At 36.0% G+C, this 24597-nt stretch overlaps 2 protein-coding genes across 2 annotated transcripts in view; one reads left to right on the top strand and one right to left on the bottom strand.

Annotated features, from left to right (window-relative positions):
• The window catches only part of LOC113235904 (probable ATP-dependent DNA helicase HFM1), a 56863-nt gene that overhangs the window by 7723 nt on the left and 24543 nt on the right, over positions 1-24597 (top strand). Inside the window, exons 8-9 of the mRNA XM_026471828.1 lie at positions 777-850; positions 1414-1515. Coding sequence (XP_026327613.1) covers positions 777-850; positions 1414-1515 — 176 coding nt within the window. The remainder of the gene's footprint in view (positions 1-776; positions 851-1413; positions 1516-24597) is intronic.
• LOC113235610 (cuticle protein 21-like) lies at positions 5118-23609 on the bottom strand. The gene is made up of 3 exons (XM_026471379.1): positions 23497-23609; positions 19792-19899; positions 5118-6392 (listed from the first exon to the last, which is right to left on the bottom strand). The coding sequence occupies exons 2-3, from the start codon at positions 19897-19899 to the stop codon at positions 6177-6179; spliced, it is 324 nt and encodes a 107-aa protein (XP_026327164.1). The 5' UTR covers positions 23497-23609; the 3' UTR covers positions 5118-6176.

The following is a 24597-nucleotide window of genomic DNA, read 5'->3' as shown; positions in this document are numbered from 1 at the left end:
CAAAAGTGCCAGATAGTAAACAAAAACTTAAAAAAATATTTTTGGTAAATTTATCCTATCGAGTTCTTAGGTTTTCGCGATTGTTACACATAGGAAATGAAACTATTTTTCCCGATTTAAATCGCGTATATTTGTTTTTTCAAACAAACCGACGTTTCGGACGTTTCGAAATTTATCATGTTTGGTAAAAAGTCTGGAAGTAAAGTATAGTCCTGGGAGGTTGTTACTATTTTACAAATAACCCTGAATACTTGCTATGATTTGGTAATTCGAATAATAAAACTTCTAGAACTTCTTCATCTTTAACCCGTACAATATTCCTCACCTCGCTAAATGTCGTACCTGAAATTTTTGAAGTAACATTGTAAGAAGCACGATCTTTCAAATATTCTCCACTGGTGTCCTACATTTACCTTTTTTTATATTTGAATTCAACTCATTGCTAGAACAGTTTAACACAATAGAAAATGTATTCCTTTGAAAAATTTGGCTAATTGTTAAATGCTACACATTTAATCTGGAAAGTCTCACTACTGAACGTGTGTTTACTAATGCAAAAACTGACATACCTTATTGCTTACTTTCTTCTTGTCCTTTTCTTCTCAACAACGTTTGATTTTTCTCTACATTCAATAAGCGTTTATTTTATTTTTTTTTCATTTAATTGAAAATATAAAATGTTATTGTGAAGAAACTAGTAACTAGTATTGGCTGCATTGACATCTTACTGCTTCGATTTTTTAAATTAATAAAGAACTGTTCGCTTATTGTTACAGCAATGGGCGTCAATTTACCAGCTCATCTTGTCGTAATAAAGAACACTCAACAGTACGTCAATGGTGCTTACCAGGTAAGTTTTCGAAATTGTTATCTTTTTTAATATTATTTTTAATATTGTTGTTATTATGAAAGTGTGTTATCTAGACGAGTTTCTTTTTATGAAACACAAAGCAATATATCAAAGTATTACATAGTTTATTTTCTTTTGTCAATATGTGTTGTGTATTGATTGACATTTCCTGTCATAATACGTACGGTGAGCTGGTGGTGTAACTCTAGCTAGATTTCCATAATGTGCCTTACACTTCGTCGAAAATTGGGGCTATCAGCGCAAAAGTGGTGTAACTCACATAAATTTTTTTTCTATAATATTACTTTAAATGATATTAAAATACGTAATTATTTTACATTTGGATGCTATTTTCATGTATTAAAATTTTTTTTTTGTAGGAAAAAATTTCACGTGTGTTTCACCACTTTTGCGCTGATAGCCTCAATTATAACCCTAGGTTATTTACATTCCACGCTCAATGAGCGATAAATACAAACATAGTTCTATAGAATAATATCAATTCATGAAGGAAATTATGATAAAAATAGCTGTTTATTATGACGGTTTTCATATGCATTTAGGAGTACAGCATCAGCACCGTGCTGCAGATGGTAGGCCGCGCGGGCCGGCCGCAGTTTGACACAGAGGCCACAGCCGTTATTATGACGCGCCTTTGCGATAAGGTAATGAATTTCAGTTTGTACGTTTCAGAAGACAATCCTGCCAACGAGATCAATATTAAGTTTGGACCTATCTGAATACTAACTTATTTATAAATCAGTAAACACGATCTAGAAACTTACATCTGGGAATATTGTTTATCAATTTCCCGTCACATTATTTAGTATCAAAATATCAAGGTTCATAACGGGCGAAATAAAAACACAATTCTTCATGCTAAACGGTTCAAGTTTTTGTAAATTTTTCAGGTTATACGAATTTTTTCTGTACATTATGTTAAATATTTTAAAAATATATAAACATGGTACAGGGTGAAGAGCACGTCAAGCTTGACACTTAAGACTTAAATCCAACTCTATGCAACTCAACCTTGACGTGCTCTTGACTGTACTATATCGATGAACATCAAAATACGAAATAAATGATGCGTGTGTTACTAGACTGTCAGGTACGATGGTAATGATTAGAAATCCCAACTTGCATTTGGGTCTAGTTCATTAACTTGCAATGATATTATTGCGGCAGAGAAAAATATTTAGTAGAAACCTACATGTCGAAGGGATACAAAACTTTACAAAGACACAATGACATCTCTAACCCACTATGGGTTTACGCGTAATTAATTATTGCAGGAGCATCTCTAAATGGCCAAAAGCTGCTATCGAATAGTCCAGGGGTTCCCAAACTTATTTTGTCTACTGCCCACTTTGAGAATAAATTATTTTTTAGCGCCCCCATTTTATCACCTACTTAAAAACCACTATAACTTCAAATTAAATTAATTATTGATAGCTATATTAGCGGAGATTAAACATTCATTCTAAACGAGACTTTTACTATAACCCGCAAGAGTTAACTTGAGACCTGAGCGCAGTAGGTAGTACACAACGACGCTCAGGTCTCAAGTTAACTCTTACAGGCTACACCTGCAAATGAGAATGATTATTGAAACGCAACTTTATGGTATGCAGACAGAGTATCTTTTATTTAAAATAAAAGAAACATAATCGATTCTAATATAAAAACTAATGTGAAGGATGAATCTGATGCTGTTTAATAAGTTTGTTGATATCAGGTTCCAATTTACTCAAGAACAACCGCAAGTCACCACGTTCGGTAACATGCAAACGATTTCTCTTTTTAGTAAGCAGCGTTGTCACAGCACTAAAACCACGTTCACACAAATATGACGATGGGAATGCTATCAAGAATCGTTGAACGATTGACCACAATCCAGGGTACAATTGCGGGATCGGTTTTTGTAGCCAAAATCCTTGGTAGCCATTTTTGAATTGATTTTTATTTCCTCGTTCGTTGTCAATTCAATAAGTTCTTCTTCCAGCTGAGGTGATATTGCTGTGTTGACATTTGAAAACGGATCCAACACCCAGTCTGGTATTTCCAAGTTCAAAATGTCCAGGTATCGTTCGGTGAAGTCAATGTGGCGGTTTTCCAAATGTTGGCAGTAGGCAAACAAGTCGTCGTTACTGCAGGATATTGATAAATTCGGAAAATTGTGAAACTCACGTCTGCCCATATTCTTTTTGTGTAGAAGCGTATGGCTGCGAAAGCAGCAACGACATTTTTTGTTTTAATTAAATTTAGTTCATTGCCTTGCAGTTGGATATTCATATCGTTGAACAATTTATACAGGTCTGTCATGTAAGCTATATCGTTCTTTGATGTAATGAGCTTGTTGCACAATTCTGTATCTTTAGTTTCTAAGAACTCTATCACAGAGTCAAACAGGTTGTAAAATCCAGTCAGACAATTGCCTCTTGATAGCCAACGAACTTCAATATGAAACAACAAACGGTTGAAATCTTCGTCATTAGTAACACAAAGCTGATGAAATAATTTATCATTCAAAGAGCTGTTACGAATTTTATTGACGGCTTTGATGACATATTGCAGTGATTGAAATAGTCGTTCATTTAAATTTATAGCAACCAAATGTTGTCTATGAATAACGCAATGTACAGCAAGGACATCTGTTATGTTATTTTTTAAGTACGCTATGAAACCTTTATCATAGCCGGAGCGCCATCCGTAGCAACTGATATAATATTTTTGAAGGGAATCCTTTCTCATCACAAAACTTTTCCAATGTATTGAATATGGTTTCGCCTTTTGTATCTGTCTCTAAATTTCTAGCAAATAATAGTTTCTTCACATATTTTCTCATCTTTAATAAACCTCACGTAAGACAGCAACAACGCTTCATTAGTTGGGAAAGTGGACTCATCGAGCTGAATTGAGAATTGACTAGTCCTCAGATGATTGCACAATGATTCTTCAATGTTTTCAGCCATTTCATCAATTCGTCTTTGCACAGAATCATTACTCAAAGGAATTTTTCGGATAATATCTGCGGCCAGTTTATGAAGCACAGCAGTTATTACTTTCTTTATTGCTGGCAAAATTAACTCTTCTCCGATGTTGTGTGGTTTGCCTTTTTGAGCAATTAACAAAAAGATATTGCACGAAGCTAGAAGTCCGTCGTCATCTTGCTTAGCAGCCGCTGAAAAGAGTTTTGCTACACTTGGCTGAGTATTATGCTTCTTCTGTAGGTCTTGAAAATATGCTACATTCTTGTCTTTCTTATCTGGATGCATTTTATTCAAATGATCTTGCAGTCTTGAAGGCTTCATTGTTTCATTCGAAAATGTTTTTAGACATAGAAGGCACAAGGGCGACGATGGGTGTGTGGGATTTTCAATGAATCCGAATTTAATATATTCCGCACAGTATTGCCGTCTCTTCTTTTTTACTTCCGACATTGTTTTGTTTTGAGACATACGTAGGTAAGTGTTGAACTTAAGTACTGCTTATCTATTACGCGCGAAACCGCAAATGAAAATAAAATAAATATTACGTTGTTTACCTTGGATCACATAAGCAGCACGCACCGATAGGAATGAGACAAACATCCATAAACTCGTTTATCTCATTCGACGCTCAATCGTACTCAACAAGTAAGAACAAGTATTCTATGAACCAACCGATTGATACAGGAATGCACAAATCGGGTTATTTAACAAAACCTTGTAAAACATGATTGCCCGCGGTCTATTATCTACGAAAATTACCTATCCAGGAATAATAATAACTATTAAAATGCGACTCTGTGTCTGTTGCCTTTTTATTTATTTGTTTGTGTCTACTTTCATTTTGAATCGGAGCGACCGATTGACATGATTTTTATTTTATTTATTCAATAAAACAGGACGAATACATGAACTACACGGACAGAAATATCGAATCGAGTTAGTTTGAGCAAATTGATGTTAACAAATTGTAGTCGAGAGTCGAGAGCTCAGTCGGTGTTAAGAGTCTTCCTAGATAAAATTACAAATCTCCCCCTAAGCCTCGACACAACGCCCCCATTTTTTTTCTGGGTCTCTTACCGCCCTTTAGGCCTGCAGCGCCCACAAGAGGGCGTTATCGCTCACTTTGGGAAAGGCTGGAATAATCCGTTAACTGCAGGGATTTTTTTGTTATAATCAAAATTGAATTTTCAAATTTGGAATTCCATTTTTACCGCCGTGAAATATCCATAGTGCTGATCTATGTAAGACAAAGATAGAGTAGGTAAGAAAAATATTTATTGCATACAAAATCTACATGCGAGTAACACTATTACTAAATGTAAATATCGTATAGTATACTTATCCTAATGGCAATAATGGCCTACAAATATCTTCTATGCATACAATAATCACAGTAGTGGTAACTTGGAATTAACATCGCCTCATAACATACCGTGGTTTTTTTATAAGAGTCTTTTTGTTCCATCTATTTCAAAAAAATTTTGCTCGACCGCAGAGAAAAAGGGCATGCGTTTGATAGTGGTCAGTGCCTATATAATAAAAAATCGATCTCAGTAAAGGCGTAATTAAGACTCTATTTTACACATAAATACGTATTGCGCCTTTTCATGAATAGTGGCCAAAATCAAAATAGTCAATTTTTAACTTATTATTTACAATTACAAGTATATTCAGAATGTGCTGAATTTCATTCGGAATAAACCACTAAGCTCTCCAATTGTTAAAATAATCGTGTAGCAACACTGGGATGATATAATAAGTACATACTTTGTGCGCCAATTACCTATGCCTCAGGTTTTCTTAATACAGGTAAATTAGGTATTTCTGAGATACGCCACTATTTACAAAACCTTGACTTTTACGTTGCATTTTATACATTTTAACTTTCACTTGGCGTCAACTTACTAATATGGGTTACCGAAAAAACATATGAATTTAGGAAACATGAACAATACAATCAATTTGAATGAGAAACAGCCCTCAATTCATTCTGTTTTAACTACTCAGGCTGGCATGGACCGTTTTATTTATGTATATCACAAAATTAACATTTCGTACCCTCGGCATAATAAAAATCGCTATTGACATCACATGAAAGCCATGAAAATAATACGAACTACATAAAACAAATTATGTATATATGTGTGAAATTTTTGTTTAAGTATCAAAAAAGTTATCGGCAAATTTCCTTCTTAGAATCATTAAACCTCTCCTGAAAAGTCATAATTTTGCAGATGTGGCCCTATTACACCAAGGGTGCGATTTGTCTAACATTTATAGGCAAGCGGCATTAAACTAAAATACGTAATTCTCTATCAATTGTACTGGCAGTCTTACTTTCCTTTCCCGAAGGGATTGGCGTTGTCTTCAAAGCTTATCTTCGGTACAAAACCGCTGTCGCCTTCTACCGTGTACTCAACGGACATGAGGCGTCCGTCAGGGAGCAATACTCTATAGCCGCCAATGACTTTACCTTGGGCGTCGCCTGCCTCATTTGCACCGAAATAGAGAGACTTCTCTTGGTCTTCGACGTCGTATTTGTACTCGTACTGCGGAAAAAAAAGAAATCTTACTAAATTGTTGTACTCTTATGAAATATATTTGGACAAAAACTTTTTTTTATATACGAAGTGACGGGACGAACAAGTCGTCCAGTTGTACTGCCACTCAGAGCTTATATCGCAAAGATCTTAGGGGCACTGCCACTGCGCCCGTAACCCAGAGACATATGTTGACAAGTCCCAATTACTAATAAGTTCATTCATCACAACACTTATGGACGTCATTTCAAGCTTCAAGATCAAGGTTCTGCCTAATGTACACAAGAACAATTATATAACAAACAAAAAAACACAAAAGACAGATACAACAAGCGGCCTCATTGCCAGATAGCGATCTATTTCAGGCAACTTCCTGGTTATAGGACAAACTTAAAGGTAATTATTAATCGAGAGTGCAACAAATGCTCACTAAATACGAATTTAATATACATATATACTATGTATTACTGGGTGTGGAATGGAAGATATAACAACAAATAATCTATTTACACTTTGTGTGTCAACATTTGATATAATTGCTAAGGATATAATCACTCACTGTATATAATCAACAAAACGTATAACAACAAAAGACATAATTTCAATGTGTATAATAAAACTTCAGTATAACAAACATTAGATACAATGATTAGGTGACATAATGAACAGAACAAATGGTATTTATAAGTATTATTTCGTTTTACGAATAGTTGAAGCGCCTCATATTATGTTGATAAGATTGTTTTTATTTCATTAAAATGTACAATCTGTTAAATGCTTTTTGTGTAATAAAATATATTTATTAAAACTTAAGCACAATATTTAATTGCATATACTAACCTAACAGGCGGAGGTCGAACCAATTAGCAAATGCAAACAAATCCGGTTCTGGCACTCGCCGGCCGCTGCCGCGACATACTCGGCTCGCTCGTGCAGATTTGTCATATACCTACTAACCTAACCTAAACCCACAGGAGGAGGTTGAACCAACCAGCAAAAGTAAACAAATTCGGTTCATTCACCATTGCACCTAAATTGACCGGGAATTATTTATTTATTTAGTTTTATTTATTTCATTTATACTGTGAATGTTATATCTGAAGTGTTTATATAAACTGTACATTATGCCATCAGTATATTAGATTAAAAGTTGTTATAACAATCGTCTACGTGGCGCGCACTACAAGTTTCCGGAATGAATAAGAAAAAAATACTAGGTATAAATGGTCAGAAATGAATTTATTGTTTCTCAAAATATTCTCCGTTAGAGTTAATGCACAGTTTCATACGAATGAACCAATTTTGAAAACATTTATGCCACTCCTCGGTGACAATCTCTGAAACATATTTTTCATTCTCTTCGACGCCTCTTCATGTGATGAAAATCGTTGACCGCGTAACTGGTTCTTAATTTTTGGAAATAAAAAAAGTCACAAGGTGCCAGGTCGGGACTGTACGCGGGATGGCTTATAAGGTCAATGTTGTTCACCTTCAAAAATTCATTTGTCTGTCTGGCCGTGTGAGAACTGGCATTATCGTGGTGCAAGATGATACGGCGTTTACGGAGTTTTGAGTTTTTGAGTTTTCTACGGAGTTTGTCAGTAACTTCCGGCAAACAAATGGTCGTGTACCAATCACTACTCATGGTACAACGATTCTCCAAAGCAACAGTAGCCACGTGTCCAGTTTTATTAAAAAAGAAGCAATCATTAGCTTAGAGGCACTTCACACGCGCGCCACTTTGGTTGGTTTCGGCTCATCTGGAAAGATCCATACGCTCGATTGCTGCTTTGTTTTGGGATCGTAACAATAAATCCATGTTTCTTCTTTTGTTATTATGTCCCACACCAAATTTGACGCCCCTTCGTTGAGTCTGGTAAGCATGGCATTGCACCAAAGGACGCGATCTGTTTTTTGAGCCTCAGTCAAATTGTGTGGAATCCATCGAGAGTACAGCTTTTTCACACCCTAATGTTTTTGTAGATTGTATATGACTCATGCCTATGCCTAAAGATACCCGAATCTCATGGTATGTCACATACATGTCTGTTTTGATCATACGGCGCACAGCATCAATGTTTTTGTTGTTCACAGCAGTGGACGGGCGACCATGACGAAATTCGTCACTGAGATTCATATGACCGCGTTTGAATTCTGCAAACCAGCCATAAATAGTCGTCTTGCATGGTGCTTCTTCGCCAAAAGTAGTTTGAAGCCGAGGGAAGCTCCGCTGAGCTGTTAAGTTACACTTAAAGTCGTAGAACATCATACTACGAAAATTTTCACGACTTAAATCCATGGTGATGTAGACAACCAATGTCCAAAATGACGCCACAATGTAAAAACAAGTGACAGTTAGATGAAACAAACTGTATTCTACAGTCAAAGAATTCCATTTCCAAATGTTGTAATTAATTTTTTAAATATTGTTTATGTAAGTGGCCAGTTCCGCAAACTTATAGTGCGCCCTATGTATTATACCCAGTGACCTTTATATCATGCAAGAGTATGTTAAATGTTTGTATACCATAAATTAATTATATTAATTATAATGTTGAGTGTTATATCGACTAAAAATATTTGTTGCTATATATTACGAACCGCACCCATGTATTACTATCATATTTTTTTACAACACCAAGTGATGAACAAGTCGTGCGCCTAGTAGTAAGCGACACGCCTGTCCATAACAGTTGTAGTGCCGCTCAGAGTTTTAAGCCGCAAAGATCTGAAGGGCACTCCCACTGCGCCCGTCACGTTGAACGAGTACCATGTGCAAGCAATTTCACTAGCAACCTTGCCCTTCAAAACCGACACGCAGTATAGGTCACATGATTGCTTGGCGGCGCAAATCGGTAAGGTTAGTTAGTAGTACCTCCCTGGACGAACTCTTTCACAAGAAGCTCGAATGCTACTAAAATAGATTGAATAATCATGTACTCTAGCTTCAAATAGCCCTAAATTGTAGCTTTAGCAAACAGCCGTCAATGTATTCCAGCCTTTTGCCGTGCGCATCAACACTACGCCTAACCTTTGAAAGATGAGATCGAATGTTCCGCCGAAATATTCGATCTATTCGACGTGTTAAGGTATAATTAAAACTTTGTCGAGTTTTCAATTCGTAAAACAAAAGGTGCTAGTAATTAATTGGATTTGTCCCTGAAGTTTTACAACACCGCACAGTAGCGAAGCGTGCGACTCTACAACTTCGTATAATAAGGTTAAAGACATTGACCTATTAATTTGTAAATAAGTTCTTGTAAATAATGCTGACAAAAGATTTTTTGACATCTCTATTCGAATTATTTCCTAGATTAATCTGGTTTTTCGTCAAACCAGGTTTCGTATTATAACTTGCGAAAATGCCGTGAGAAATTGTCGTACGTTATGTCTTTATATGCAAGCTCTATTGCTATCGTATTGACGTGGTAACTTCTGGACTTCATAACATTAATCTTAAGTACATGTTCAGTACTGCCCATTTAATTCATTTAGCTATTCACTGTTAATGAGGTACCACAGTAAAACGAAGAAATCTTAATGCAGAGAAAGGAATTCTGTTGTTCTCAGCCCAAACTAGGAAATGCCCCATACTATGAGTACCAGAGCAATGAAATTAAATTCAGGGCACACATACACATACATTACACTCAGATCAAGGTTAATTTCGAAAAGTTGAATACACAAATTGCCTCTAACATAGGGTTACCATCTTTCCGGATATGTGCGGTTTTGTGACCTTCTGTTCGAATTTGTCATTTATCCAGATTTTTGGGCTTAGGGTAGGTATTTATATATATTTTTTATAATATCAAGTGATAGGACGAACAAGTCGTGTGCCTGATGGTAAGCTACACGCCTGTCAATAACAGTTGCAGTGTCACTCAGCTCTTTAAATCACAAAGATCTGAGGAACACTGCCACTGCGCCCGTCACCCTCAGACATAAGTTGACAAGTCCCATGTGCCTGTTGTTGTGTGTGCAATTACAGTAGCACTAGAGCTCCTTGTGAAAGAGTTCGTTTAGGGAAGTAATGCCATCTTACTTATTTTTTGCCGCAAGCCGTAATGTGAGCCATACTGCGTTTCGGTTTTGAAGGGTAAGGGTGCTGGTTAAATTACAGGCACATGAAACTTGTCAACTTATGTCTCACGATGGGCGCAGAGGCAGTGCCCATCAAATCGTTGTTATTTAAAGCTCTGAGTGGCACAGCAACTGTTATGGACAGGGATGTGACTTACCACCAGGCGTACGACTAGTTCTTCCCTTCACTTAAAAAAACAATATTCAGAATTAAAAATGAAATATCCACCTCGCAACTCCGTAGATGCTCACTTACTGCACCGAATAATAACAGGATTTTTATTGCCAACTGGCCACAAAATAACAACAGACTCTTGTCCCGCGCAGCTTTAGCCCCGTCCCCGCTTTCTTCTACAACTACACATACCGTATACCGCGCCGATCAGTCTTTTTAGACGGGTTCGAATGAGGAATAGTAGGTATTTTGAAATAATATTATTAAAATTGAATAAAACTCGATTTACAACCCGAACTTCGTTTCTAGTGCGCTTACACATATCTGCTGCCGAGAGAGAGCAATTTTTGATTTTATTTTGTTATAATGTTAGGCTTTTTGTCTGGTCTATTCAAATTTCGGAAAGGTTGTTACCTTTGTGTAGTAACACTACCTTAACAAGAATTGAAATTCTTTCATCTAGCACCCACAGTACCAATGGGTCACGAGGTTGTCACGTGAATACATTTGGAAGAAAGCGTCAGAAAAGTATGTCTGGATATTATAATGGTACGAAATTATCACGAGAGCTTTCGAAAACATCCGATAATGCATTGTATCGGCCAATCAAATAGAGTCTAACCTAAGCTGTTCGTATCTTTGCGAAGTGTGTGGAACTCCTGAGGATGTACAACATTTGGTTATGGAATGTGTTCGGACGGAACCTATTATGGTACGGTTATTTTGCACAGGTTGGTTTCGGTACATTTAATGTTGGGTGGTTTCAATCTGTTTTGTCTGAGCCAACAATTAGTATCTCGAAGATTTTATATACTTCTTTGTTTAGGTAGTATTTTGATTTATCTGTTTGGATTCTATTAAGTGTTTTCTCGAATAATAATAATTTATTTATTTTTCTCTCAACATACAAGGTAAATTATATAAATTAGTGAGTTTTAACATTATAACCCTCATTTGCGAGAGACTGGTGCCTGAAATAGGCATAAAAATGCCTGTATTACAGGTCACCAAGTCCCCCTTCCGCGAAGTGTATTACAATTAGGATAAACTCAGTTTTACATAAATTATGTAGGTACTCTAAATCAACAGCAAAAAAGGATTAAATTACTTATTAACTATTCACTTTTATAGTTTATTAGGTTAAATTTAAATCGCAAATTGCTTTAAATCGCAAAGGTCTGAGGGACACTGCCACTGCACCTGTCACCCTGAGACATCCGTTGACAACTCCCATGTGCCGATAATTTCACCAGCACGCTTACCCTTCAAAACCGGAACACAGTAATGCAGACATTACTGCTTGGCGGCAGAAATTGGTAAGGTGGCAGTACTTTCCTGGATGAACTCTTTCACAAGGAGCTCTACTGCTACTAATTAAGATACAGTTCACAAAAAAATAACAAAAGTAAATTTTTGTATGTGTTGTTATGTAAAAGAGAGGTTACGAATGTGTGCTTCTGCGTGTTGTATTTATATTTGGGTCGGTATGTGTATGTGCAATAAGTACTTTAATTTATTATAACTCGGGACGCAAAATGTTTTCAGTCTTGTCGTAGTCCAATGACTTAGCCATTTTACCACTATTCGTTTTTCTACTGGAGCCTCACATGTTCAATAATGATCAAAGCCTTTAAATAAATACAGACTAAAGAAAAAAATTATGTGCAATGCTCAAATACAAGTCTTTCTTCCACGTTTAGCAAGAATTATATATAACATAAATAAATCTTAAATATAAGATTATCTTTAAGTGAAGTTGGTACGCCGTCGAGCGTTACCTAATTGTTTTCGTAATTATTTACTACTTATAATTAATTAACGCTTTGTAAAATATGCCTAACTCGGGTGCGCTAAGCAACCTGGGAATGTCTTTAACAATAATTTAATTTCGGAAAGATAATTGCAAAAAATCTTGCAGTGATACGCAGCGTGACTATGAGGTAATTTGGGGTTGCTCAATTATTATGCAAATCAACAATGGGCTATTAACGCTTGCAACTATATAATTGTACTTTTTATAAAGTTTTCTAAATGAATCAATAAGGAAGGCCGAAGCCGAAGCCTTCCATTCCAAGATCGGTTTAAAGAGTCAGTCGATAACTTTTTCTCGCTTAAATAGGAGAGTTATAAAATTTCACATATCGACTGTGAACTGGCAACCTTTAGGTACATCCTCAATTTTGACAACTGTACAGGTGAAGAAAAAAATCATTTATATAGCATCTGGTTTATTAAATAAAAATACGTAGTGTACATACATATGTAATAAAAATATTTAAAACTACGTATTTTTATTTAATAAACCAGATGCTATGTAAAGGAAGCAAACAATTTTTTTCTTCATCCTGTAAACTTGTCTAAACTGAGTTAGTACCGATTGCCAGTTCACAGTCGATATATACGTTTTATTCATGTCATGACTTTTTCATGTGATAAAAGCACTTTTGTCGTAAGTTCACATGTGGCTTTATTATACCAAGGATACGGATTTTCCAGATTACCCGTACAGCCTGGATTTACTTAACATCCTTCTTAAACGAGGTGATAATTGAATACATCTTCGATTATCCTCGTTGTTTAATTGATATAATAGCAATTTATTCGATCTTTTCATACAAGTGATTCTTCTGAGTTTTTGTTCCATTAGTGGGGCAATTATAGTGTGATTAGATGTGCGATAGGAGTGTCTGTGCGCACAAAGCGACTTTAAGCGCAATTCCGACCAATTAATTCGCGCGAACGTTCACATCGTTAGCATTAGATGCGGCTGATAAATGCTGTGCGCTGCTGTATGTATGTGTGAACAATACCATGCCATTTTAAAATTTACGGCGCATACATGTATCTTTTTATTCATCTAATTGTAACCAACTCCGTGTATCAAAACTTACGAGGCAAATTCTTTGTATTTAAAATAACTTTTGTTTCAAATATTAAAAAAAAAAACTAATAAAGTAAAGACTTCAGTAAATTTTGAAAGAATACTAACAAATTAAATCAGAAACCAAGTCTTCCTGTGAGTGTTGGTGGTGAACATGATTCCACTCAAATAGCGAATGCATTCCGGTGTCATTTCAAGGTTATCGCCACTCTCGTCCGTGCAGCGGGTGCCCGATGTAGAGTGTGGTAGGGGTGAGTTACGTATAAGTTCTTACCCCGTGAAGTACATTCCATTACAAACAAAATGGTGAGGGGAAAGTCTCCCGGTCACGACGGGCTCAGCATAGAGCACCTAAAGTACGCTGGAGAGTACTTGCCACGGATGTTGGCCATGTTTTTCAACTCATGTTTGAGTCATAGTTACTTGCCTGGTCATCTTATGTACACGGTGGTTGTACCAGTAATAAAGAACAAAACCGGAGATGCCTCTGACTTGTCTAACTACAGGCCCATATCTCTGGCTACTGTGATAGCTAAGGTGTTGGATAGTCTGCTTGATAAACGCCTGGATAAAGTAATTATATTACATGACAATCAATTCGGTTTCCGGCCTGGATTGTCCACAGAAAGCGCTATCCTGTGTCTCAAGCAGACTGTCCAATACTACCCGTAAAACGCCTGTATACGCGTGTTATCTGGTCTTGTCAAGGCATTATTCGAAATAGTTTCATATAACACTCTATGACACAAGCTGGAGAGTGCGACTTGTTTACCATGCGAGTTGACTGCAATTTTAAAATTCTGGTACAGCCACCAAAACAATACAGTGAGGTGTGTGGGTGCTCAATCGGATGTGTACAGGTTGGAGTGTGGAGTTAGGAAGGGGGGTTTAAGTTCGCCGCGGCTCTTCAACCTGTACATGGACGGGCTGATGGGTGAGTTCAGAAGTACCAAAATTGGTTGTCATATTGATGGGGTTTGCTTTAATCATATATGTTACGCTGATGACATGGTGCTGTTGAGCCCATCTATCAGCGCCCTGCCCAGGCTGTTAAAGATTTGTGAGTCTTATGCAGTGACTCAAGGGCTCAGACACAATGCGCTGAAGAGTGAGTGCATGGTATTTAAAGCAGGTACTAAAACGTATAGCATAGTGTCTTCCATTGATCTAGGCGGTACTCCTCTCAAGCAGACAAAACAATTTAAGTATCTGGGTCACTGGGTCACCGAGGACCTATATGATAATGCCGATGTGGAAAGGGAGCACAGGGCGCTAGCTGTCCGTTGCAATATGTTGGCTCGCAGGTTTGCACGATGTACAGATGAAGTAAAGGTAACGCTTTTTAAATCATATTGCCAGTCTTTTTACACGTGCAGCCTGTGGGTCAGTTACACGCGGCGGACATACAGAGCACTGCGCATCCAGTACAACAATACGTTCAGGATGCTGTTCCGACTTCCACCTTTCTGTAGCGCGTCAACCGTGTTTGCTGAGAAACATGTAGACGATTTCTACGCTATCATGCGAAAGCGTAGTGCATCGCTACTCCGTCACAAGCGTCTCAGTACGAACGGCATCCTGAGCACATTGGTGGAAAGATGGGAGTCTCCAATACTGGGGCGGTGGATGCGCTTGCACACTGCTGCCAATGCGTAGCCAGTTGCCCTGACATCGGCTGGTTTGATTTTGTTATTTTAAACCTAACACTAGCTTAAGTATCTTACTTTACTAACAAATATTACGGATGAATGTAAGTCTGAAATAAATGGATTATTATCATCATTAATAAACATATTACGGCGTGCATATTGGTTAGATTATTAATTATCGTACCAAAAAATGATTACTTCAATATCTAAATTATCTATCCTATTCGTTTTGTCTATAATATTAGATAATTTATTATAACGTATGTATAGAAAAGACCCAAAATTTCGTTCCGTCTATTGCTAAAAAGGCGTCATTTTGTAAGCAAAGTAATTTAAAAAATACCGTGAATAAAATATTGATATTCATTACATGTTTAAGTTATTACATAAAACTTTTACTCGTAATATTTAGCAAAAATTAAATGAAAACTTTCTATATTTACATACTTTTAAAAACTTAAGAACAATCAAAAAACCTAAAGAAGCAGAGGTTACAAACATTCAATGAGAACTTTTTATTAAATAATAACATATTATCGTGTTATGTACGTCTGGCGCACTGTAAGTTTCTGGAATTAATAAGAAAAAATACTATAAATGGTCAGAAATGAATTTGTTGTTTCTCAAAATATTCTCCGTTAGCGTTAATGCACTTTTTTATACGAATGAACCAATTTTGAAAACATTAATGGCACTCCTCCGTGACAATCTCCGAAACATTTTTTATACTCTTCAGGTGATGAAAATCGTTCACTGCGTAACTGGTTCTTAATTTTTTGGAAATAAATAAAAGTCACAAGGTGTCAGGTCGGGACTGTATGCGGGATGGCTCATAAGGCCAACGTTCTTCACCTTCGAAAATTCATTTGTCTGTCCGGCCGTGTGAGAACTGGCATTATCGTGGTGCAAGATGATATGGTTTACGGTTATTTTTAAGGAGTTTGTCAATAACTTCCGGCAAACAAATGGTCATGTACCAATCACTACTCAAGGTACAACGATTCCAAAAGCAACAGTAGTCACGTGTCCAGTTTTATTAAAAAAAGAAGCAATCAACCGCTTAGAGGCACATTGCACGCGCGCCACTTTGATTGGTTTCGGCACTTCTCGAAAGACCCATACGCTCGATTGCTGCTTTGTTTTGGAATCGTAACTATAAATCCATGATTCGTCACCTGTTATGCTATGTCCCACACCAAATTTGACGCCCCTTCGTTGAATCTGGTAAGCATGGCATTGCACCAAGTGACACGATCCGTTTTTTGAGCCTCAGTCAAATTGTGTGGGATCCACCGAGAGCACAGCTTTTTCACACCCAAATGTTTGTGTAGTATTGATTGTATTTGACTCATGCCTATGCCCAAATGTCATGGTATGTAACATGCCTATCTGTTTTGATCATACGGCGCACAGCATCGATGCTTTTGTTGTTCACAGCAGTGGACGGGCGACCATCACGAAATTCGACACTGAGATTCACATGGCCGAGTTTGAATTATGCAAACCAGTTATAAATAGTCATCTTGCATGGTGCTTCATCGCCAAAAGCAGTTTTAAGCCGAGCAAAGCTCCGCTGAGCTGTTAAATTACACTTAAAGTCGTAGAAAATCATACTAAGGAAATTTTCACGAGTTAAATCCGTGGTGATGTAGACAACCAATTTCTAAAAGGACGCCACACTCTAAAAACAAGTGACCGTCAGATGAAACAAACTGTATTCTACAGCCAAAGACTTCCATTTTCAAATGTTGTAATTACTTTTTAAATATTGTTTATGTAAGTGGCCAGTTCCGGAAACTTATAGTGCACCCTATGTATAAATGTTATTTATCGTCACTTCTCATGGATACTGTAATTTGTTATATGAAAAAAAAAATGTTTATGATCTCTAAGTGTAATACAGGGACCTGTAATACAGAAATAGCGGTGGAATATTTTGTATCTCATTAGATTTGACCCGTACCCAGCAAGAGACATTGTAAGTGTGGATAAGTTTTGGTTTCCGTGTATATTTTTCAAATAACGTACCCTAGATTTGTATATTAGTTCGAAATTGCGAGTTCCTAATAGCAAACAAGTTTTTTTAATTGGATGCTTGCAATTAAACTTAACTTTAATAGCATACAGTAATAAAACCGTAGCCTGATAATTAACGCTTCTCTTGTTACATTCTGATAGCCATTGTTCGATCAATAATTACTGTGCTTAGTGCAATTTGATTTATATTTTAGCCATACTTTACCGCTAATAATTAATACTTTGTCGCTTGAATAAAATAAACCAAGATTACTGGCATGATGAACTTTATTAATCGACTTCAAAAACGGAGGAGGTTCTCAATTCCACTATACTTTTTTTTTGTTATTTGTGTTAAGCGATAACTCCAGTAACACACCATTTGTGAATCGATTTTGATGATTCTTTTTTTGTTGGAAAGGGGGTACCTCTGTAGTGGTCCCATTTAAATGTAAAGAAAATATTCCACCTTTAAGAAAATATTCCACTTTCCGGTAACCGATTTCGATAAAACTTGGCAAATGGATGAAATTCCACGAGTTTTTATATAATTTTTCTTTTTTTTTCTCGAGCTTGAAATATTTTTCATTGGCATAAATCACAGCGTTAGTGTAATAAGGCCACGTCTACAAAATGATAACTTTTCAGGGCAGAAGTGTAGAGGTTCTTCGAACGAAGTTAGAGTTATAATATATGTATATGATATATATATCGTATTATATATATATAATTTGTTTCATGTACTTCGTATTATATTATATGAGTTTAATGTACCTAATGATCATGTATGACATGATCACATAGGACTTTATTACAATAAGGATACTAAATAGTGCATAGTAACAGTAGAGCTCCTTGTGAAAGAGTTCGTTCAGGGCAGTACTGCCACCTTACCTATTTCTGCCGCCAAGCGCTAATGTGAGCATTACTGTGTTTAGGTTTCGAAGGGTACTGGAGAAATTACAGGCACATTGGACTTGTCAACTTATGTCTCAGGGTGACGGGAGCACTGGTAGTTAAGACCTTTGCGATTTATAGCTCTGAGTGGCACTGCAAGTGTTATGGATAGGCGTGTCGCTTATCACCAGGCGCACGACTTGTTCGTCCCGTCACTTGGTATTATAAAAAAAAGAGCATATTAATCTATTTTCCGTAAATAATGTTTTAATAACCAGGATATAAAACTAAAGACTATAATTATTTGTTTCATATTATCAATGTCACGATTGAAAATATAGTGTCAAATGATGAAAAAGAGAAAAAAGATATATTATTAGATAATAAAATTTGGTTGTAAGCCCAGCGGAGATTAAGTCTGTTGTTTCATGTTTCTATTAAAATTTAATTGAAGCCTTAAATGTCATTCGTGCTTTAAAGGGAGTGCAGATGCTACATGTTGCAATATAAGGTTCTAAACCTGCCTTCGCAATCTTGTAGGTCAGAGGTACGCACGTTTTGTTTAAATTATTGCCCGTGTGTCTCGCGACGCTGGCTCATCCTAGCCTTCTTGCTTGCCTATGTGTTAAGGCAGTCAACTTTCGTGTCATCGTTACTAATCATTAAATTCCGAACATCGTTATGTAAAATCCAATGCAACAAAATTCCATACTAAGTAAAGTAATTCATTAAATATGTACATTTGCTAGTTCCCGTAATTGCACGTGAAGATTTAATACATTATTATAATACAAGCATATTTTCATAGGTTAGGTATTTTAGTAACAATTACGTTGGTATAACATACAGTTTTGTTTGCAGGTCGGGGCGTCGTTATTTTAAATTATGTGCTATGAAGTTTGAATATCAAATTCTAATTTAAAAATTAATAATAATTTGCAGTTTAAAAAATCTGGACATTTCAATAGCTTCAGCATCACAGACCACGTGTTCAGCGTAATTGGATGTAGTTAAGGATCCAAAAAGGATCCAATCCACAAAATTATCAAAGAATGAGTTAAGTGTGCGTACCAAACAGTTCCTAAACTCTACTCTTAGATCATCAAAAATAATTCAACACACAAACGTAAATAAATATTTATGGAGTTACATGACATTATAAGTTTAAAAAAAAACGAGAGTGAGAAACACTATTGAACTTCAAACTGCCTTACCTCGAAAGTGACTAGATGTGGATTGGATCCCTTTTGTTTACTACGTCCAATTATGGTGATTTCACAATACCTACTTTGTAAAAAGTCCATAATGTATGACGCGAGCGACAAAATCTCTTTTTTTGTAGCAACAGAGCTTTTTGTAAGAGTTACCTATTTTCGTCGCCAAGCAGTAATGTGAGCATTATTGCGTTCCGGTTTTGAAGGTAAAGGTGCTGGTGAAATTACAGGCACATAATGGGACTCCTCAACTCATGTGTGTGACGGGCGCAGTGGCAATGGCTCTCAGATCCTTGCGATTTATACCTCTGAGTGGCACTGCAACTGCTATCAACAGGCGTGTCGCTTACCATTAGGCGCACAACTTGTACGTCCCGTCACTAGGTATCATAAAAAAAAACATATAAATAGCAATATAGGATAGGGAGCGAATTTTATTTACATAGTATTCTAAAATTAAAGTATGAATAGAAAGGCTTTCCGGCAAACTTACTGGCATAGGCGGGGAGTCCTCTTGAGACTGCGGCGCAGGAGCCGCGAAGATTTCGGTTGCAACGCTCATTAGCACTAGGATGCACACTATGTTTCTCGAACACCCCATCTGAAATAATAAAAGAAATTATTAAGTAAATAATGACAAATGTCTCTAGGGTTTGTCTATCTGTCATTCACCGAAAAAAGGGTCTAACACTTAGGGTCGTTTTCTAGAACTCTACTCAATGCTCAAGTCAGGATTTGAGTATGGTTTAAAGCATACGAAATGATACTCAAGACTATATTTTTCCGTCCTCTAAGCTTTAACACGGTATTAACTTACATGAATTATGTTTTATGATTAGTTACGTATAAATATATATACATATATATATTATTGTAATATAAATAAATTTTAAATAAGTCTTTATTTACATTCACTTAAACCTAGCTTACAGCTAGTTGGCTGGGAAACTCCTTTTAAGCAAATAATTGCTTGTATAAAATATATTCACGATATTATACCCAAATCCACATGATTATACATTTTATATAGTACTATAGAGATTGTCTGCCAGTCTAATAAAAGGACAAGATATTGTTTAACTGCTGACCACAACTACAAGACTATGTTACTGAATAAAATTTATATTAGGATTGTCTTACTTATCTATCGCTTTCGACGTATTTTTAACCGTACGTACTCGTAATAATCGCGTCTAATTTTGAATTAGCATTAGAATAGCTTCACCTTACTGTTCTACTACTATTATAATTATATAAAGTGTATTTTCAATAGACAACGCGACGACTTGTCATATCAGTACCTTAGCTTGGCTACATAACCAAGTGACAAAATATGCAGACCTCGGGAAAAATAGGGATTATTAAATTAATAGTATGCAATGCACGCAATGCAATACTAAAGAATTATCTACATTTGTTCGCACGTTTCTTACGTCAAAGAAAACAAGAACAATTGATTTCCAATATTGCTTGTCGCCAGATAACGTGTTAGGACAGTAATTAGGTACAAATTGTTTGGTAAAGGTCATTCGTATTCCATTTTTTATGATGCTAAGTAACGGTACGAACAAGTCCTGCGCCTGGTGGTAAACGACACGTCTTTTCATAGCAGTTACAGTGCCACTCGGAGCTTTAAATTGCAAAGATCTGAGGGGCACTGCCACTGCGCTCATCATTATACTGAGACATAAGTTTTTTTTACAAGTCCCATGTGCCTGTAATTCATCAGCACCCTTACCCTTCAAAACCGGAACATGCTCACGTTACTGTTTGGTGGCAGAAATAAACTATATATAAAAAACTAGCACGCTTACGCTAGTGAAATTACAGGCACATGGGACAAGTCAACGGGCACAATGAGAGTGCCCCTCCGATCTTTGCAATTTAAAGCTCTGAGTGGCACTGGGACTGCTATGAATAGATAAAGTGGACAGGCTTGGAATCATAAAAAAAATATTGTGTTATTGTAGGGTGATGGTTGATCGATGTTTTAAGGGAAAAAACCTACACTAGAATTTCTCTAAATCTCCAGTAATGAACACCAAAAAGCCACTATTAACACTAACCACCAGTCGATACTCATCAATAATGAACATCCAGTAATTGACACTTGCCAATAAGAAATATGAATTTATGATACAAAATTTTGTCCTAAATCTTTATTAGAAATTAGTTTAAAAAAAGATATCGAACACTGTTGCTTGTCGGTCACAGTCGCCACCACCTTACGATGATTTAATTTGGGTGGGAGCTTCTTCGAAAATAAATTTGAGCCTTTTTTAACCGATTTAAAAAAAATGCAGGTTCTCAATTCGACTGTATTTTTTTATACGTGCATTTATTTTTATAACACCGGATTTGTGAACCGATTTTGATGATTCTTTCTTTGTTGCAAAAAGGGTACCTCAGTATTGGTCCCATTGAAATTTAAAGAAAATATCCCACTGTGGGTGGCAAACTAGGGGATGAATCCGGTTTCGCACATTTTCCGGTAACCAATTTCAATAAAACTTGCTAAATAGATGTAATTCCACGAACTTTTTGGGGTCGGTTTTTTTAGTACTCTGCAGTGAGATTATTGATATGCAAGTTTCGTCACGATGTTTTCTTCATAATTAAAACAAGGGACAATTTAGTAAAGTACTACTTTTAAAAAGACTCAATGATGCAAAACTTCCTGTGCCAATCGGACTCAGGTCTTCCGACAAAGTGTACAAGCATCATCTCAACTACACTATCACTGCCCGTTATTAATTATATAGATTGATATGAATGAAAACTCGTGACGTTTACTTCTTGCCGCATATCAGTTTTTTGGTTCCCTATAATTAAGGTTTATAAATACACAACTTGGTCTTGGTACATCAATTTTATTATATTAGGTCAACCTATTTAGCAATCCTTCCAATTAGGAGTTACATCGATGTGAAACATACTCTTTAATGAAGAAGACATTCGTGTCGTACACGAGAATTAGTAAAGACAAGTGTTGATTTTTGAGACAACTACACCATTTAATTGGTTAGTACACCATTTAACTAGGAAAGTATCTGTACTATGCGTACTAGGGCAACGGAATTCTCTACGGGACACCACCCACGACAGCCAGACCAGAACGAATTATAAGAGTTCATTTCCAAATAGGTCCTACCGAGAATCGAACCCGGAACCCCCTCATCCAGTCTCCTCAGTGCAAACATTATAAATTTGACAATAAATGAATATAAATATGAAATGACAAATCGCACCACTCATGGAAGAATGGCACTAGTGGAGTTACGACAAAACGTTTCCAATTCTTGTAACTATCGATTAATATTGTAGATACAGTTACAATAATTGGAGAGGATGTGGATTATATTTTTCTGTATCTAATGGAGCAATAAATATGTTTGACGTAACTCCACTTATGCTATTTTTCCGAAACTCAAGAACAAATAAATTCATCGTACGCCTTTCGAAAATTGTAAAAAAGTACCCTCCGAAATAGAACTTCTAACTACAAGAGGAAAAGCAACATATTTTAAAATATAAAATAAAAGCTTTGATACTGCGCTCCTGAAGTTTCGGCATTGACTTCGTAGACACTCATTCGTAGACAAATATATATGTGTGATAAGTTGCCACGTATGACGTGTATAAACAGAAGCATCTCATTAATTTGGGATCCAAGTGATTTTTTCCAAAATTAAATACCTAACATTTACTTAGTTGGAGCCAGGAGTTTGTTATTTGTACATACTTTACCATACGAGTCCGAAAAAATAAATCGTATTTTCTTTTATTGACGTGCTGTAGAAAGAACAACTTTTCTCAATCAACTTTCAGGCACTGCATTTAAACCAAAATAACTCACATTTTCGCAAATTCCATGTAATAAAGGGTATTTGCACCTCCGGCGAAAAAGTGACTTAACTTACAGTTGCAAAAATTACAGAAAACGAATTAAGTATTAAGTTTTATTTTTGGTTTAGGGCTACTGAGTAAATTTGGAGAGCTCTTAAATGTGATACTTATATCCCTCTATAATCGAATAATGAAGAAATGCAATATGTGTCTCTGTTTTTGTGTATAAATTTAATTGCTAAGTCATTTTCACACTGTTAGCAGCTAAGTCTGTGTTTCACCGTAGATGCGATATACATATAATTTACAAATCACATCACCAATTTGATAATCACTGTTTACACCTACTCACCGTTAAAAACGCGTAAACACGACACTGCCACAAACTCTGTAACAATCCGCAGCGGTGCCAGGGACACGGTGTAAAGACGACTGATAGGGTGCGCCAGCGCTACTCGCGGCTTTATACGCACCCCGCAACTATCGCCCAGTAAAGATGCAGCAACCATGCATATTCTAATACTCAACAAAGAAATGATAAATATACATACCGCATGTATTTCCGGCCCCATCAATAGCGTGTCACTGGAGTACTGTAAGGGCGTAAAAAGAACAAGTGTAGTGTCACTCTACCCATTACAGTAGTGATTTTTTTAATAAGGTCCTCTACAAATATTAATATACAGGATTTTTAAAAAGAATTTTCCTCTTTGCTGTAAAAATAGTCGAATTAGTTAATATATTAATATTATATTGGCAGAATTGTCTAAAAAACAATTCTGCCAATATATTTGAAAGTAATCCCGAACCTGTACAGCAATCACCTAACCCCGTTTTGTAGTAAAGCCATTTATTCAAATATTTAAAGATATAAATATGATCATATATATGTAACTACTAAATTTGTTTTTTTTTTTAACTAGAAATATTCCAAATTTCGTTTAATTCGTAGTAAAAATCTTTGATTTATTTATAAAATCTTTGCTTTGTATAATAAAGCCACACGTTAACAATACATCAAAAGTGCTTTTATCACATGAAAGTCATAAAAGTAATTCACGAAATATTTATGGATATGTGATATTTTATAATTCTCCTATTTAAGCATAAAAAAGTAAAATCTTTAAACCTCTCATGAAAAACTTCCATTTTGCAGATGTGACCTTATTACACCAATTTTCAGAATAAAGCAATCATAGGGTATGTGATTCGATTTTGTACTACGTCACTAGTTTTGTCTTATTAAAACACAATAATAGAATTTAATACCAAGTTACATAAAATATAATTATCACAACAAAAGCAAAACCATCACCATACCATCACCTAAAGTAATGTATCTAAACAATAATGTTGCCAGCAGATATGGTTTTATTTCGACGAATCTATGCGGCAGAAACGGTCACCAACGTTTTTAATTATAAAACTGTACTTATTTTAAGAATACATTGTT

This window comes from Hyposmocoma kahamanoa, unplaced genomic scaffold (assembly GCF_003589595.1).
Source record: "Hyposmocoma kahamanoa isolate Upper Pololo Valley unplaced genomic scaffold, ASM358959v1 88, whole genome shotgun sequence".
Classification (NCBI taxonomy): Eukaryota; Metazoa; Arthropoda; class Insecta; order Lepidoptera; family Cosmopterigidae; genus Hyposmocoma; species Hyposmocoma kahamanoa.
This window is presented reverse-complemented; position numbering and strand designations above follow the sequence as displayed.